We start from the raw sequence: 12,975 nt of genomic DNA on the forward strand, positions 1-12,975 counted from the left end.
GGCGGAAGCCGTGATGAAGCAGAGCAGGTTACTGACAGAGGATGGCTCTCTTGCACCTGTCAAGCACTCCCAAATCAGCGAGAAGGCAAACAAAATGACAAATGCCGCTCTCCCATCCCCCGCGTCCGCCGTCTGTCACGTGACCTCACGCTGTTGTGTTCTGCCTCATGACAGAGGTCCCTTTTTCCCTCTTCCACTGCCTCCACCGCTCTGTGCCGGCTGGTCCCTTTTCTCGGCAGAGTCTTTGCCGGACAGAACAACTGCACACAGACCCTGCCTGGAGACAGGGTGTTCCTGCTGTGGGGGAGCGGCCTGGCACGTGGGGGAAGTCCGCTCTGTGTCCCCTGCGGGAGCTGCAGCCCCTCCCCCACAGGGACCCTACACACAGCAGCACCCAGGGGCCCTCAGTGAGGGGTGCTGAGTTCACCAGGCAGCCACCTACGTGGGGTTACAGCTGAGCCCCGCACAGATATCCATCCCCACTACGGACGTGTCCCTGCTGTGTTTTCTCTTGCAAGCAGTGAGGTTTGTAGAGGACGGAACGTGGGAGCTGCTGTCCACGCTGAGCGGAGCTTCCTGCCCTCCCCTACCGGGACTGACCTTCACCCCCAAATCGGTGACTCAGTTCCTCTCAGCTGCTTTGCTGCTGTTATAACCTCAGATTTAGGCCCCGCTGTGTCACGTTCCACGGTATGCTTCACTCCCGCCTCCAGTTCCCCGTGTCCTCACAAAAGGCAGTGGACATGAGGATAAAACAGCGACATCGCCATGACGGGCTCGTGGCTGGGTTTCACGGGACACTCTGCACCCGGGCTCTCCTGAAGGGGTCACGGACGCCAGAGTGGACCTGGGATGTGTTTGCAAAGCCCTCCTGATGACCCCAGGCAGAATCTGACACTCCTGCCGTGGAGCCTGGCCGATCAGGGTGGGCTTGGCGTCCACAGGAAGACCCCTGCTTATGTTACAAGGAAATCTCACGGGAGGGCTGGAGAGGGTTGGCTGAGTGCCAGTGGGCGTGAAGATGCTAATTACTGAACCTGCTCTCTCCTCCCCTTCAGGGTCACTGCTACTACCACGGCCATGTGCAGGGATACGCCGGCTCACTGGTCAGTCTCAGCACTTGCTCTGGTCTCAGGTAAGTGGCCATGACCGTCACAGCCCCAGCCTCAAGCGCACCAGCCACAGGCCACCTCTGGGTGTTCCCGGTCACTCTACCCCAGGAGTAAGGGATGGGCCCGCGGCACAGCCACGGCCACCCAGGCCCCGGGTTCCCCTTCCCGTGCTATCTTCCGCCCCTGTGGGCTGGGGACCCCGAGCTGGCGCAGACTCAGGTTCCGGATGTTCTGTGAGACCCACTCATGTGGAGCGCGTGCCTGAGGCTGCCAGTGACGGGACGCGCGGTGTCGGTGCTGAGGCCGCTGGCCTGGTAGACGCTTCAGAGGGTCTTGTTAGGAAGCAAAATACAGGAACTGCTCCGACCTTGGCCGGGGTGAGGAGAACACAGGCGGGGACGGGTCAGGGGCTTGCTGCAGGGCGGGGGTCACAAGGCTCCCTGGGGAAACTGCTTCCCGCACAGCCCCCCACCCCCACCCCAGTCCGCCGCCATCCTCAGGGCCCCCCGGGAAAGCCCTCTCCTGCCGCAGTCCCAGCTCCGCAGCGTTCCCACGGTTGAGGCCTCGAGTTCAGGTCCTCGGCGTCCAGGGAGGCTTGGGCGTCTGGTGCCAGAGCGCGATTCCGCGGGGAGAGGACCCGGGAGAAGGCGCGGCTCGAGTGGAAGGCAGGGCTGTGCACGTGCACCGGCAGTGGCAGCCCCACCCCTGGGCTCTGTGTGGGACCCTGGAGAAGGGGAATGCTCACCTGTGTGTAGCACACACACCATGACACCCGGGCACACACAGCATCATATGCCACCACACACCATGTATTACTCATACACACCACAACACACAAGGCAACACACCACACACGACACAATATACACCACTATACAACGTACCACACACATGACACAACACATACATGGCATCATACACCACACAACACACATAACACATATCACAACACACGACATATTACACATACACACGACAACACACACAACCTGTTACACATACATACCACAACACACGCACGCAACACAACACGATACACATACACACACGGTATCATACACCATAACACAACACACACACATAGCATCATATAGCACAACACGTGACATATCACATGACGTATGTTTCCCTCCCGCCGCTCACTCGAGTGCCCTCGGTGCCAGCACCAGTGGTTCTCCGTGTGGGGGCGCAGCGGTGCGTGGGACCTGTGCCCCAGAGCCCAGCCCAGCAGAGGGAGCAGGCGATGAGCGAGAGTGAGGCGCGTGATGGGTCGGGGAGGCTGAGCCAGGCAGAGGGAAGGCCAGTGGTGGAGGTCGGAGGTATGGGGGGGGTCACAAGGTGGGGAGGAGGGCACCCCAGACTCCTGCAGGAGGTGCACCCCCGGCAGAGGGAACAGCGCATGTAAACGCCCAGGTGCCCCTGGAGCAGCCGGCCAGGCTGGGGAGGCAGGGGAAGCAGCTGGGGTCAGAGGGGACTTGGAAATGCAGGTGGTGGTGGTGACCCCTGCCCTGCTGAGCAGAGGAGACAGGGCTGAGTGGACATTCCCACAGGGTCGCTCCAGCTGCCAGGCCTGGAGACAGGAACCCGGCCAGGTCCCTGCACGGCCGCTGAGGCCTCGGGAGGACCTGGAAGCCTTGCGGGTGGGGGTGGGGGTGGGGGTGGGGGTGGGGGTGGGGGAGGGGTGTTGGGGAGGCTGTGACTCCACGCTTGCTCCTGCCTGTGCCTGCCCCAGTGGTGGGGGGGCGTGGAGACGCAAGAGCCCCGAGCTCCAGTCCCTGTTAAGGTGCTGAGGAGGACATGGTGTGTGTGGGGGGGGGGGTCCCCGGGTGGGCTCTGCACAATGGCATGGCCCGCCGTACCCTGGGGGTCTCTCGGGAGCAGGTGGGGGAAGGGAGGGTGTGGAAGTGAGGTTTGGGAGGAACCCCGCCCCCCAGGTGTGAGGGAGGAAGTGTTGAGGTGGAATCAGCCAGGGGTCACAGTGGGATGCAGGGTGGGAGGAGGCTGTGGGAGAGCTGGGGGTGGGTGGGGGTGAGGGGCTGGACCCTGAGTCCCAGGAGCACAGCAGCAAGTGGGGGGGGGGAGTGAGAAGGTGGCAGCGTCGTGTGGGGGACAAGGGCCCAAGCTCTTGAGGGCGACAGAGATGGGGGTGGGGGTGAGGTCAGAACCAGAGGTGTCCAGGGTGACGGTGAGGGTGGGTAGTCTGGGACAGGGGACATGTTCTCATCCTGGGCCGTGATGGCCAGGCCGTCATCCAGCCGTGGGACAGTGGACAAGCCCGCAGCCCTCCCCGAGCCCCAGCATCCTGGGTTTAAAACAGATAAACTCTCCAGCTGGAGGGGGCGGGGATGTTTGGATGGTGCGTTCAGTGGCCTATAGGAGAGCTCGGTGATGAGCCCGCCTTGAGAGAGCGACCAATCACAGTCCCTCGGCCTCTGGAGGGAGTGCCACGGTGTGCCGGGCTGGGGCTGGGGCCGGGGCTGGGCAGCTCCGGGAGGTGTGCCTGCACGCTGCTCCTTGGCTCTGCCCATGCCCAGACCCAGACCCAGGCCAGGCCATGTGGCACGGCGGTCATGGCGACCTCGCTCCTGCGGCCAGTCGGTAGACACACGCGGAAAGGGGAGATCGACAGTTGACAGCCGTGCTTCTCAGAAGACCCGAGGAGGGACGTGTTTGTTCCGAAGGTTGTTCAGTCCAGGCTGGGCATTTCCATGTTACACGGTGCCCAAAGGAATGACAAGCGAATTCCAAGTGGCATGAAAAAGACAGAATGACCCGGGGACAGACCGCGCAGCTGAAAAGCCCAGCGACAGCCACAGGCGTGGCCGGGTCCAGGGTCCCGGTGCACCTGCCTGCGTCTGATTCCTCTCCACCTCTGCCTTCCTCCACGCTGGTGTCGTCCCCGGGCGTGGTCCCAGCCTGGGCTGCAGTCTCGGAGCACCATCAGCTGATTGATCCCGCAGTGACGTCCGAGACCGAGGTGCGGACGAGAGCACTTCCTCTTGAGGCCTCTTGGCTGAGCTTGCGCCGGCCAGCCCAGGGCGGTGCCCACTGCGCGCAGAGGAGGGAGCCCTGGTGTCTTCCTTGGGCCCCAGCCTCAGGGCCTCACCTAAACCCGCTCACCTGCTGTCACTGTTGAGGTAGGGACTAGGACCGCCGCTGGAACTTGGGGATGGACAGCAAAGCCACTTTCCGCCCCTGGTGGACGCCATTTGCTTATCTTTTATGCCAGCAGCACCAGGCTCCGTCCTGAGACGTGAGGAGGGTGGGGCCTGGCTGCGAGGTCAGCTCAGGTGCGCCACGTGCATCTCGTCGGCTCTGGCAGGACCATCGGGGTGGGGGGCTGAAATAATCGCAGGAGCAAGATGGGGAGAGCAGGCAGGGGCCCCACCCCAGGCACCTGAGGGGCAGCTGTGCCCAGCGCCGAAGGCGGGGAGCAGGGCACCGGGCCAGGCACTGAAGTAAGCAGTGAGCTTTGGCCAGGAGAACATACGAGAGCCAGGGACACCTGGGACCAAAGGGGCCTCCTCCAAGCGTGGCTGAGCTGTGGTCTCACATCACCAGAACCAGGGCTGCGGGGCAGGGGGGCTGCTCACTTCCGGGAGGTTTTCAGAGAGTGGCAAATTCCTAACAGGCAAAGAGAAAGGGACCGACTCCGAGGTGTTCCTGCTCTCCCCTTTTCTCGGTCGAGGAGACCAGTTATAGGCCAGGGACATCAACTAAGGAGGCAGAAGACTGGTCCTGATAGTAGCCACCTGCCCTCCTAATGGCTGTGCTGCTGGGCACAACTCCCCAGCCTTCCTGCCAGGCCTGCCCCGGCCCTGAGTTCCAGGCATGCTATCTCAGCCCTGCTGGCCACCCCGCAGGCCACAGGCAGTGACCAGGGTCCAGGCTCCTCGGCCTGGCAGCTCAGTGTCCCCCTCTGGTCTCCGGCACCTTGAGAAGACGCCCTCCCTGGGCCTGACGCTCAGCCCCAGTTTGACAAAGGGGAGCGTGCAGTGCCGTGGCCGGGCTCTGAGGGGAAGGCAGAGAGCAAGTGCTGGGCGTCTGGTGTGGACCTCAGGGCCGTGGGCACGGCAGCGGGGGCGCTGTGTGAGTCTGACAAGCCCCTTCCCCAGTGCCCCCGAGAACCTCCAGCTCCCTGGGCTGTGGTTCCAGACGCAGCAGACCATGCGTCAACAGAGAAATTCCCGAGTTATGCAGTCAGCTTCATGACCTCGCAAGTGCAGACTGAGACCCGAGCGGGGAAGCTGCCTTCGATCAGCTGCTCCCTGGGGGCGGGATCGATCAGGACTGGACGTGAAGAGGAGGAAGACGCAACCGCAGGGGCCCTCGCCTGGAAGACAAGAAGGAAGAAATCAGGGCTTAGACGCTGCGTTCAGCTGAGCGGGTTCCAGAAGCACGTGTCAGATCTAGCGATGTGGAAGCCGTCCCCGTGCCCCAGGGGACACTGCCGGTCCTTGGAGCCCAGCAGATCAGAGATGGGCAGGCAAAGACAGGCTCTGTCCTGGGCCAGCAAAGAGGGGAGGTGGGAACCCCTGAGTCAGCCGCCATCCCTTGAAGCTGAAAGGGAAAAAGATGAGGGGGAGCACAAAGATAGTGGTGGGACGGGGGTCCCGCCAGGGAGTCCGTTCTGACCTCCAGGTGGCTCCCAGTGCATGGGGGGGGCAATCCGGCCGTGGTTAGATTTGTCCTGGAGCCTGGGCTGCCCGCCATGGCCGTCCTGTGAGTGCACTGCCATCACAGTGTCTGGGATTCTTCTCCTATGGCTCTGTGCTCACATGCGCTCTCCCCATGGCTGGTGGGTAAGCATGCGGGCATCACCACACTCCATGCACAGCCAGCCAGCTGTCCCCCGTGGAGGCGAGCTAACTCCATGTGCTTTGTGCTCCGCCCCCATGTGGCTACTGCATGCCCACATGTCCACCCCTCCTGACCCTGCTTGTCAGCCTCCCGGCTGGGGCCGGATGGTCCACCTTTCCTCTGGTTCCCTTGTCCACCCCTCCTCAGCTCCTGGTTCCCCCTCTTGGAGGGAACCACATGTTTTTCCATCACTAGTAGGAGTCGTGGTGAAAATTACACTTAATTTCTTTTTGTGAAAAGGTTTATTCTATTTATTTGAAAGGCAGAGCTACAGAGAGAGTGAGAAAAGGAGAGAGAGATTCTCCATCCACTGGTTCACTAGAGGCAGGGCTGGGCCAGACCAAAGCCAGGAGCCTGGAACTCCATCCGGGTGTCCCATAAGGGTGCAGGGGCCCAAGCTCTCAGGCCATCTTCTGCTGCCTTCCCAGGTGCAGTAGCAGGAGTCGGATCAGAAACAGCAATTGGTACTCGATCCAGCACTCACATGGGATGCTGACATCACAGGTGGGGGCCTATCCACTGTACTGGAACACCTGCCCTTTGGCTTAACTTCCTCTTTTTTTAAGATTTATTTATCTTTATTTGAAAGGCAGAGTTACAGAGAAGGGGAGAGATAGAGAAAGATTTTTCCGTCCGCTGGTTCATTCCCTGAATGGCCACAATACCCACGGCTGGGCCAGGCCGGAACACAAGACTCCTGCTGGTCCCCCACATTGGTGGCAGCCACCCAAGCACTTGGGTCACTGTTTGCTGCTTTTCCAGAAACTGTAGCAAAGATCTGGGTCAGAAATTTGCTTTTAATTTATCCATTCATTTGAAAGAGCTACAGAGAAAGGGAGAGAGATCTGCTAGATCTCTAGCCCACTCCCACTAGGAGTCAGGAGCTCATTTGCATCTCACACATGGGTGCAGGAGCCCAAGCACCTGGGCTATATTCCGCTGCTTTTCCCAGACCATCAGCAGGGAACTGGATCAGAAGCGGAGCAGCCGGGACCCGAACCAACACCCCTGTGGGATGCTGGTATCCCAGGCAGCACTGTGCCCGCTAAGCCACCACGCCAGCCCCCGTTCTTAACATCCTGTACAGTCGTTCAACCTATCGCCTCTTCCATCGCACGCACCTCCCCGTCCTGGTTCCAGGTCTTTGTGTGTCCAGCCCAGAGCCTTGCACGTGGTAGGGAGATAATAAGGCTTTGTTTTGGCTGCCCCTGCGTGGTTCACTGGAACTTACTGACAGGCCCCGCCCTGTGGCGTCTGCAGTCACCGATTTTGCTGCCATCTCTGGTGATCACCATGTATGAAGTGGGCGGTTCCTTCTGCCACCGAGTTCCTCCAGCAGAGCACAGAAAGGCACGCTCAGAGCTAGCAGCTGCGTCTCTCACCATGTTGAGACCAGAATCTCTCCCTGGGAAATGCAATCAGCACCAGCCAGGATAATTTATATTTTCTAATCATTTCCTGCCATTCTCCTGCTTGCCTGGGAGTGGGGAGGTCATCGGAGCTGTGTTAGTGCCCGGTGCGGCGTTGCCCCCCAGATGAGACACCCCATTCCCGGAGGGCAGAGGCTTCTCTCGAGGAAATAGCAGTCTGCTGAGCTTTCATTCTGAAATCTAAAAAGCTGAGCTTAAAACTGTGGCCGAGCCTTCTCCGTTCCCTTGAGGGAGACGAGCGGAGCTTGGCGCAGCCGGGAAGGCTGTCGGGTCTCAACGCAGCAGCTCTGCTTCTCCAGCCCCTGACGTTGCTGCTTCTGCTTCCGCCGCGCTGCTCCCTGCGTTGGGCCCCTCCGTCCTCTCCAGGCACCCCCAGAGGAGGCAGGGGAGCGTGGGGGTCGGGAGCCCAAGCCATGGACACACAGGCCCAGGCCGGAGCCACCTGCCACTCGCACTGTGAACATGGCTGGAGCCGCAGGGCAAGCAGGTGGCCAGCGGGATCCGTGTCACAGGCCGAGCCCAGGCCTGGATCCTGGCAAAGCACCGGGAAGGGTGCTCTTGCCACCTGCAACAGCCCCTCACCTTCTGCCCAGAACGCGGCCTCGGCTCTCCCTGGCGGCTGCACCGGGGTCCTGTCCCCCTCCCCCTACTCAACCAAGGAGCCAAGAGCCCCACATTAAAAGCCTGCTGGGTTCCAGTTCCGAGCTTTGAGCGTCTTCCAAGTCTTAACTTTACAGCTAAATATCTATGACAGTCAACTTAAAACAAATTACATTCCCTTATCTAGCTCGGGGCCCTCGAGGGCTGTGAGAACATCAAAATTTTACATCTCGGAAACCCTGAATACTTGAATTGTGTATCCACGGTTGTTTCCAGCAGTCTTTAGAGCTAAATGATTAATTAGACCCAGGACGATCCCAAGCAATTATTTAATTACGCTGTCCTATAGGCTGCCAGCTGTTCGGAGCAAAGAAAAGGCCTTCACCCCAGTTTCTCAACATCTGGCCTTTGGATGACTCAGAAGATAAAAGGAGATATGAGAACATTTTTATGACTTAAGTAACAATTTCTAGAAAGTTTCCACGGCGTAGCAAAACTTTTTCAGTGGTTTGCTTCTCATGATTAGAATGTGGTGACATATTTTAGTCTCAGGCTTAGGCTTGTTTAAGTCAGACTTGCAAAATGCAGCGTGCCGTGTTCTTTTTAGGGTAGGAAAGCCTGTTTTTTAGCAAGTCTGCATTTCCAATTGCTGCCACTTTCCCCCTTGCCTGTTTTTTAAAGTTCTCTGTCTTAATTTAGGCTTTTTTTTAAAAAAAAAAAAAAGGTTAATTGATCGATTTGAAAGGCAGAGCAACTGGGGGAGGGGGGGGTAGGAGGAAGAATCTTCCATCCGCTCGTTCAGCTCCTCCCCACCCCCTGGGTTGCTCACCACCCAGGTCTGGGCCAGGATGAAGCCAGGAGCCCGGTCTCTCACACACATGGCGGGGCCCAAGCACTCGGCCACTCCATGAGCTCCGCTGGTGCAGGGCAGGAAGCAGAGCTGATGGGACACCAGCCTGCTCTCCAGCGAGACGCTGCTGTCGTGTGTCGCCTTAACTTGCTGCGTCGCAGTCCTGGCTCCTCAAGTCAGGCTCCTAAAAAGCAACTTTGATGAACACAAAGTGCCCACTACCCATCCTACACTTGGAAATGTCGGCTTTATTGCATAAAGGGTGGTCGAGGAAAGAGACACGCAGTTGCGGCCAGCGTCGTGCCAGAGGGACCTGGAGGTTTCTTTCGGATGCTGGTTTGGGGAAGGAAACAGCTTCACATGAAGACTTTGCATCAATGCGGGGGATTTAAAAATGCAACGGATCTTCACAACATTCGTGGACACTGCACGGTGAAACAATTCTGCCTGGATTTCAAGATGTTTCGGCACCAAAATCAGCCTATTTTTAAATTCCACAAGCTTTTTGAAGCGCTCTCACAGCCAAAGCCAGCGGGTCCACAGCACGCTGGACTGGCGCCTTCCTGCACAGTCGGGTGCTAGGACCCCGGGTGGCGGACAAGCACCGCTCAGACGTTTCCTGATCACCCAGGCGTCTTGGTGCTGTCTTCTCAGGGTACAAGCCCCAGACATGATCTTTCTGCTTCTCTCGCTGCCCGTTACAACTCATGAAACGGGAGTGGCGGAGTGGACTGTGGGTAATGAGCTGATGAGGCCTGTTCACAACAGTCACTGGCTCATCCGACCCTCTTCCCTCCCCGCCATTGAAATGCTGTCACTCTCCTGAAACGTAAAGATGTTAAACAGTCGCATGCCCAGAGGCCATCACTAAGTGTAGGGTGAGTGAATGGCTGCACGCGGAGAGAGCCATGGTAGATGACACAGAAACATCTTCCAAGTTCAGGTCGTTGGCCAGGGCAAGCGAGTTCATAGCTGTTGGTGAAGAACTGAGATCTCTAACCCGCAGGGTGCTTGCTGCACCATACTTGTTTTTTTTTGTTTGTTTGTTTGTTTTTTCTTTTGACAGGCAGAGTGGACAGTGAGAGAGAGAGACAGAGATAAAGGTTTTCCTTTTTGCCGTTGGTTCACCCTCCAATGGCTGCCGCGGCTGACGCGCTGTGCTGATCCGAAGCCAGGAGCCAGGTGCTTCTCCTGGTCTCCCATGGGGTGCAGGGCCCAAGCACTTGGGCCATCCTCCACTGCACTCCCTGGCCACAGCAGAGAGCTGGCCTGGAAGAGGGGCAACCGGGACAGAATCCGGCGCCCCGACTGGGACTAGAACCCCGTGTGCCGGTGCCGCTAGGCGGAGGATTAGCCTAGTGAGCCGCGGCGCCGGCGCTGCACTATACTTGTAAGGTAACTTAGACCTAGTGCTCTAAACCTGGAGTCCCTCTGTCCCGAATCTGCTAAAATAATGTGAGTTATTCTAGGGAGAACCTGAGGTTTGTGTCTCAGAAAAGGCTGAGTCTGCCAGCAGTGTCTAACGATCAGGTGGACTTGGCGTGAGAATTGTGTGCATATCTGAAGTGGAGAGATTTTGATCACCTAGCAAGCAGTGTAAGGTGGTGGACAGGTGGGGACCCGTGGAGCAGACGGTTCCCCAAAGTGCGATTCCTCCAAAGGGAGTCTTTCAGTGTCAGGAAGCACCTTCTAAGAGAAAGGGTTTTACCGTCCCACTCAGCGATAGAGGAATGAAAATCAACATGCAGGCCAGTGACCCCTGTCACGTGGAAGAAGTGGACACCCCCAGCGGTGCTGCTCGTCCCTGGGAAGTGAGACACGGCCTTGGCTCCGAGCCCCAGGCAGGCAGTCAGGTTCGTGGGCCGCAGCTAACGGCCACATTTGCCTCTGCAAGTTACGTTTGTCCACTGGTTAAAAGAATCGATACTTTTACTCCCAGACTAAAAGTTGGCTCCGGGGACTCTCAGTCATTTTTCCCTGGTGTGTATTTATCTCAGGAATGCTGTGTCCATGTCAGGGAGCCACAGGTGCCAGCATCCCCTGGGAGGTGTTCACACAGGGGAGTACTCGCTGCCTGCTGTCCTCTGGAGTAAGATGTTAACCAAACCTGATCCCCATGGGTGTCCTTACCACTCTGAGGCGCGTCTTCAGGCCTCCCTGGTCTAACGTTCTAACAGGGCAGCGTGGCCACCTGGAGCAGGAGCTGCCACTCTCCCCAGGTGAGCGGGCCGAGGCCCAAAGAGATGAAAGAACTTAGTCAAGGTCATGCGGCTACCATTAGCAAAGCGGGAACGTGCACCTGAAGCTGCCGTCCTGTAGGGCCCCCACTTGTCCTTGGGCTGGGACATCTCCAGGTGGCCATCGCTGGTTCTACGGGGAGCTGCCCACTCAAGGGCACTAGCTCAGCCTGCAGGGAGCAGTTCTAAAGCTTTGAGAGGTTCTCCTGGTTCCCTCTTTTCCCTGATTTCCACATCTCCCCCCAAGTTAAATAAGCAAGACACAAAAGAATTAAAATTAATACTCATCCTTTTGTCCATCTGCTCAAAAATATAGAAAATAGGACTGGTCAGTCTACACACTCTAGATGTAGAAATGTCCTAAGACTTCTGGATTATTTCTGCTAATGAATGCAGATATAGTCACGGCAGACGAAGCATTCTTGTTTGTTCCTCCTGGCAGTGCGTCTTTGAGATACAAAAAGAAAAAAACAAACAACATAAAGACACAATGCAGTCTATTCTTTGGCACAAAATATTTCAAACAAAAAGAAAACCTCAGACTTGCTTTTCAAAAGATGTGAACAATGAATCAGTGTAACCATCTGATGAGACGCAGAACCTGAACGTGCCTTGGTGTTTCTCCTTCCATTCCCCCCCTCTCCTTGAGCCATAAACAAGAAGCTGTCCTTCAAAGGTTTCTACTCTTTCTCGCTTCTTTTTCAATAGGGGACTTATCATGTTTGACAATAAAACCTACATCCTGGAACCGGTGACGAATTCCACGCGTGGCTACAAGCTAACCCCAGCTCAGAGCCTGCAGAGCGTGGGAGGAACCTGTGGGTCGCATCAGAACTCGTCACACCTCGCTGCCCAGGGCTTGTTCCAGACGCCAGCAAGAAGGGTAGGAGGGAAACCCCCTTCCGTGTTTTCTGGGGGGCCTGGGGGCCTGAGTGGTGGACCCCTGATGCCACACACCTGGAGATCTTGTGTCATTTGCGTGCTGTGCCTGGGGATGAAACCCCTCTGATCAGGAAGGGGTGACACCCGGGCCAGCGAAGCCCCCTCACCGGCACCCTCAGGCTCAGAGGAGGACCGCGTCCTTTGTTCTGTCTTCAATGAGAACTTCCTAGGGGTCTCGCCAGAGGGTGGGCACCCCGCCACGCACGGGAGGGGAAGACGCACCCTGACCTCCCTGGTGGAGAAAGCCCATCCCGAGGGCTCTCCACCAGACAGTCGGCTCTGCCGTCCGGCTCCCGGCGTGAGCTGAGCTGCAGGACACCCAGTGTTTGCCACCTGCTTGTGCAGGGCTGGGTGGCAGCCTTGGGCACCAAAGTGAGGAGTGAGCCTTGCTTACCCCAGGCCACACTGCAGACACCCGTCCATGTCCTCTTGGGCTGACCACGCCATCCGTCTTCTCCATGTCCCCTCGGGCTGACCACTCCGTCTTCTCCATGTCCCCTCGGGCTGACCACTCCGTCTTCTCCATGTCCCCTCGGGCTGACCGCACCGTCTGTCTTCTCCCATGACCCCTCGGGCTGACTGCGCCGTCCGTCTTCTCCCGTGACCCATCTCGCAGCAGTAGTGCAGGTGTGGCTGCCTGGGGAGCCCTGGCTGCACACAGATTCCCTCCCTGCAGCACCACCCCCCCACCCAGCAGTGGTGAGACCCAGGAGCTGGACCAGCCGTGGTCCTCCCCGTGGTCGGAGGCCTTGAGATAGATGGGCACTGCCAGACAGGAAGTCATCAGATGTCTCCTGATTTATTTCCTCTCTTGATTTCCCATTCCTCTGTTGGCAAGGAAAAGCAAAGATGGGCTGTCACGCGTGCTCGCCTGGACCGTCTGCGGCGTGCTCTTCAGGGCTCCTCCGGGTTGTCTTTCTCAGCTTTCTAAGTAGACCACTGCT

At 58.1% G+C, this 12,975-nt stretch overlaps 1 protein-coding gene across 1 annotated transcript in view; it reads left to right on the top strand.

The window, feature by feature from the left end:
- The window catches only part of ADAM12 (ADAM metallopeptidase domain 12), a 319,692-nt gene that overhangs the window by 212,412 nt on the left and 94,305 nt on the right, over positions 1-12,975 (top strand). Inside the window, exons 5-6 of the mRNA XM_008274835.5 lie at positions 1,059-1,135; positions 11,798-11,972. Of these exons, the coding sequence (XP_008273057.3) occupies positions 1,059-1,135; positions 11,798-11,972 (252 nt within the window). The remainder of the gene's footprint in view (positions 1-1,058; positions 1,136-11,797; positions 11,973-12,975) is intronic.

Source organism: Oryctolagus cuniculus, chromosome 15 (assembly GCF_051225735.1).
Source record: "Oryctolagus cuniculus isolate XC-2025 breed Fujian yellow rabbit chromosome 15, ASM5122573v1, whole genome shotgun sequence".
NCBI classification, from domain to species: Eukaryota; Metazoa; Chordata; class Mammalia; order Lagomorpha; family Leporidae; genus Oryctolagus; species Oryctolagus cuniculus.